The 3,125-nt window shown below is 34.1% G+C and overlaps 1 protein-coding gene across 1 annotated transcript in view; it reads right to left on the bottom strand.

Annotated features, from left to right (window-relative positions):
- The window catches only part of LOC106466856, a 30,087-nt gene that overhangs the window by 21,911 nt on the left and 5,051 nt on the right, over positions 1–3,125 (bottom strand). Inside the window, exons 3-4 of the mRNA XM_013927157.2 lie at positions 2,318–2,500; positions 96–200 (exon numbers count right to left, since the gene is read on the bottom strand). Of these exons, the coding sequence (XP_013782611.1) occupies positions 96–200; positions 2,318–2,500 (288 nt within the window). The remainder of the gene's footprint in view (positions 1–95; positions 201–2,317; positions 2,501–3,125) is intronic.

Below are 3,125 nucleotides of genomic sequence, written 5' to 3'. Positions count from 1 at the left end.
TGTGAATATGACTGAAAAATTTCATTTTTTCTGAAAAGGTGGTGTCTATTTACTTGTGACCACTCAGTGTATAAGGAATATATGTGAGTGCTGACCTCTGGTGGCTTTAGCTGTTGCTTAAGCATAAAAGCTAAGACGCTGTTTTGGTGTTCTAACTCCTGGACCCGTTCTTCTAATCTTTGACATTCTTCTCGTAAGTTCTGTAAACGAAAAGAACATCATTTTGACCAAGATCAAAGTTATTTTACTAGATGTTGTAGGATAAAAATATTCAACACGCTAAGTGCTTTGACAGTTAGAAGTTCAAACTGTTTCTTTACAAATGTATAAAAGAAATATGATCAATTAAACCTATCGTATTGAGTAAATAATATACGTTCTTTGATGAAGAGTAAAACATTTCATTACATATTACTTATTTAAATCAGACATCTTAAAATTTCTTCAGATTCTAATGCAAAAAGGGAATAAATAATTAAACTTTATTTTCACAAAAGAATAAACGACCCATTCTTATTATTCAACAATTCTCGCAGCGACATCTATAAAATGAAAAACTTTATATATAACTAGTTGGAGTACCAGTCCCTTGGACGGAAGTTATGTGAATTCATGATTAATGAAAGGTTATCTTAGGACGTGAAAAGCTGCTTCCCTTATATGTAAGCAGATCAATCAACACCATTAAATAAAATATTTAGAAAACTTCTTCTCTCCCCCGTAGCAGGCTTAGGAGTGTCAGTTAAAAGAGCTGCAATCCAACTGGAGCTGTTTTAAAATGGCCAGGTTAGATGAGTGTGAAGTAACAGTAGAAAAACGAAAAAAAAAAACCCATAAAAACTGCAAAACACAAAGTGTGAAAGCGCAAATTTGCATTGCTAAATTTGGCGAAGAACCATCAACAGTGGCCGAAGTAGTGGTAAAAAGGACCCATAAAAGGCGTAAAAGGCAAAGTTTAAAACTGAAAATTTGTATGTATCTCCGCATGGACCTAACGAACCTCCATACCAATTTTGGTGAAGACCCATTCACATCCTGCGAAGTAGTTACATGGACAGACAACACTATTATATGTATATAGATATACATAAATTTAGTTGTTTGTAAATATTTCGAAAAAAAGATGGATGTGAACACCAAATTTGTATTTGTTCCAATTAATTTTGAGTGGATAGTGATAAATTACGAACCTCAATTTCAAAGATTTATAATTTTTTTAAAAACAGTACCTTATGGATCATGTATGTAAGTGGTCATTTACAGCAATTAATACGCCCTAATTTTATATGTAAAATATAGTAATAAAATACAGTAATTTGACATTAAGTAGCATTTCATTTCACAGTTTTAAAGTTGAATATATTTCTAAATATCCAAGAAAAATTTCACAAATTGAATTCCTGAAATATCTTATTACGGTATTGATCAAGGTACTGAAGAAACTAAATAATGGATAACTGATATAGAATAACTAATGTAAAAGCTGAAAATCATGCACAGTACCCGAAAATCAATGTCGTCTGGTCACCTAAATTATTTTCTTCAAAATCCCTTGACAGAGTTTAAAAGACTCGCGTAAATATTTCAGTTATTTTTCTCTTTAGTTTTTAGATACTAAAACATGTAGACAAACCAGTGAAGACGTTTTAGATGCTAAAACATATGAACAAACCAGTGAACACGTTATAGATGCTAAAACATATGAACAAACCAGTGAACACGTCATAGATGCTAAAACATACGAACAAACCAGTGAACACGTTATAGATACTAAAACTTATGGACAAACCAGTGGACACGCTTTAGATACTAAAACATACGAACAAACCAGTGAACACGTTACAGATACCAAAACATATGAACAAACCAGTGAACACGTTATAGATGCTAAAACATATGAACAAACCAGTGGACACGCTTTAAATACTAAAACATACGAACAAACCAGTGAACACGTTACAGATGCTAAAACTTATGGACAAACCAGTGGACATGCTTTAGATACTAAAACATATTGACAAACCAGTGGACACATTCTAGATACTAAAACATATGAACAAACCAGTGGACACGTTATAGATACTAAAACGTATGGACAAACTAGTGAACACGTTATAGATACTAAAACTTATGAACAAACCAGTGAACACGTTATAGATACTAAAACGTATGGACAAACCAGTGGACACACTCTAGATACTAAAACATATGAACAAACCAGTGAACACGTTATAGATACTAAAACTTATGGACAAACCAGTGGACACGCTTTAGATACTAAAACGTATGGACAAACCAGTGGACACTTTAACCACACCTTTTGTCCAAGCAAGGCCTGTACTACTTGGTTTGCTACTTCATCGAGACAACGTTCATATTGCAGTCTCTGGTTTTCGTTCTCCTGGCGTAGCAAGGAGTTCTCTTGGTCCAGGAGCTTAAGACGTTCTAAGAAGTGCTGAGTAACGAGATTTTCTTTTTCTTCTCCAGGTTTCTCTTGTTCCTACAAACATTTAAATATGGCGAATTATTTTTCATTTTTAAATAGCATCGTCATTCCTCGTCAAATGATACTTTCTACTTTAAAAAAAAAAATCAATTCAAATTGATATCAGATGTGATTCAATGAAGGAAATGAGGGTTTCTGCATTTTCAATTTCGCTATCCTGCAGTGACGAAAAGTAAGGATTAACTTAGAGGATATTTAGAACTTTTGGTAAAGATTATTATAGAGAGGATGATTCATAAAGCTCACTTCATTAAGAGTTCAAATTTTAACTATGCGATGCTAAAATTTCACTACTTGATGCTTAAATACACTATTATGATGAGTATAGGACCTAGCCTGGCATGATGATTAGGGCGCTCTACCCGCAACCTGAGGGTCACGGGATCGAATCCTATCATAGAACATGCTCGCAACTTTCAGCAGCAGAGGCTTTATAATGTGACGGTCAACTACACTATTCGTTGGTAAATAGTCTTCCATGACTTGGCGGCGGTGGGTTGTGCCGACTGTCTGTATTCGCTCTAGTTTATCACTTTAAAATTAGGGAGGGCTAACCGCAAATAGCCCTTGAGTAGCTTTGCGCGAAATTACACAAACAAACTATAGGTATGTGAATCTA

Source organism: Limulus polyphemus, unplaced genomic scaffold (genome assembly GCF_000517525.1).
Source record: "Limulus polyphemus unplaced genomic scaffold, Limulus_polyphemus-2.1.2 Scaffold2400, whole genome shotgun sequence".
NCBI lineage: Eukaryota > Metazoa > Arthropoda > Merostomata > Xiphosura > Limulidae > Limulus > Limulus polyphemus.
This window is presented reverse-complemented; position numbering and strand designations above follow the sequence as displayed.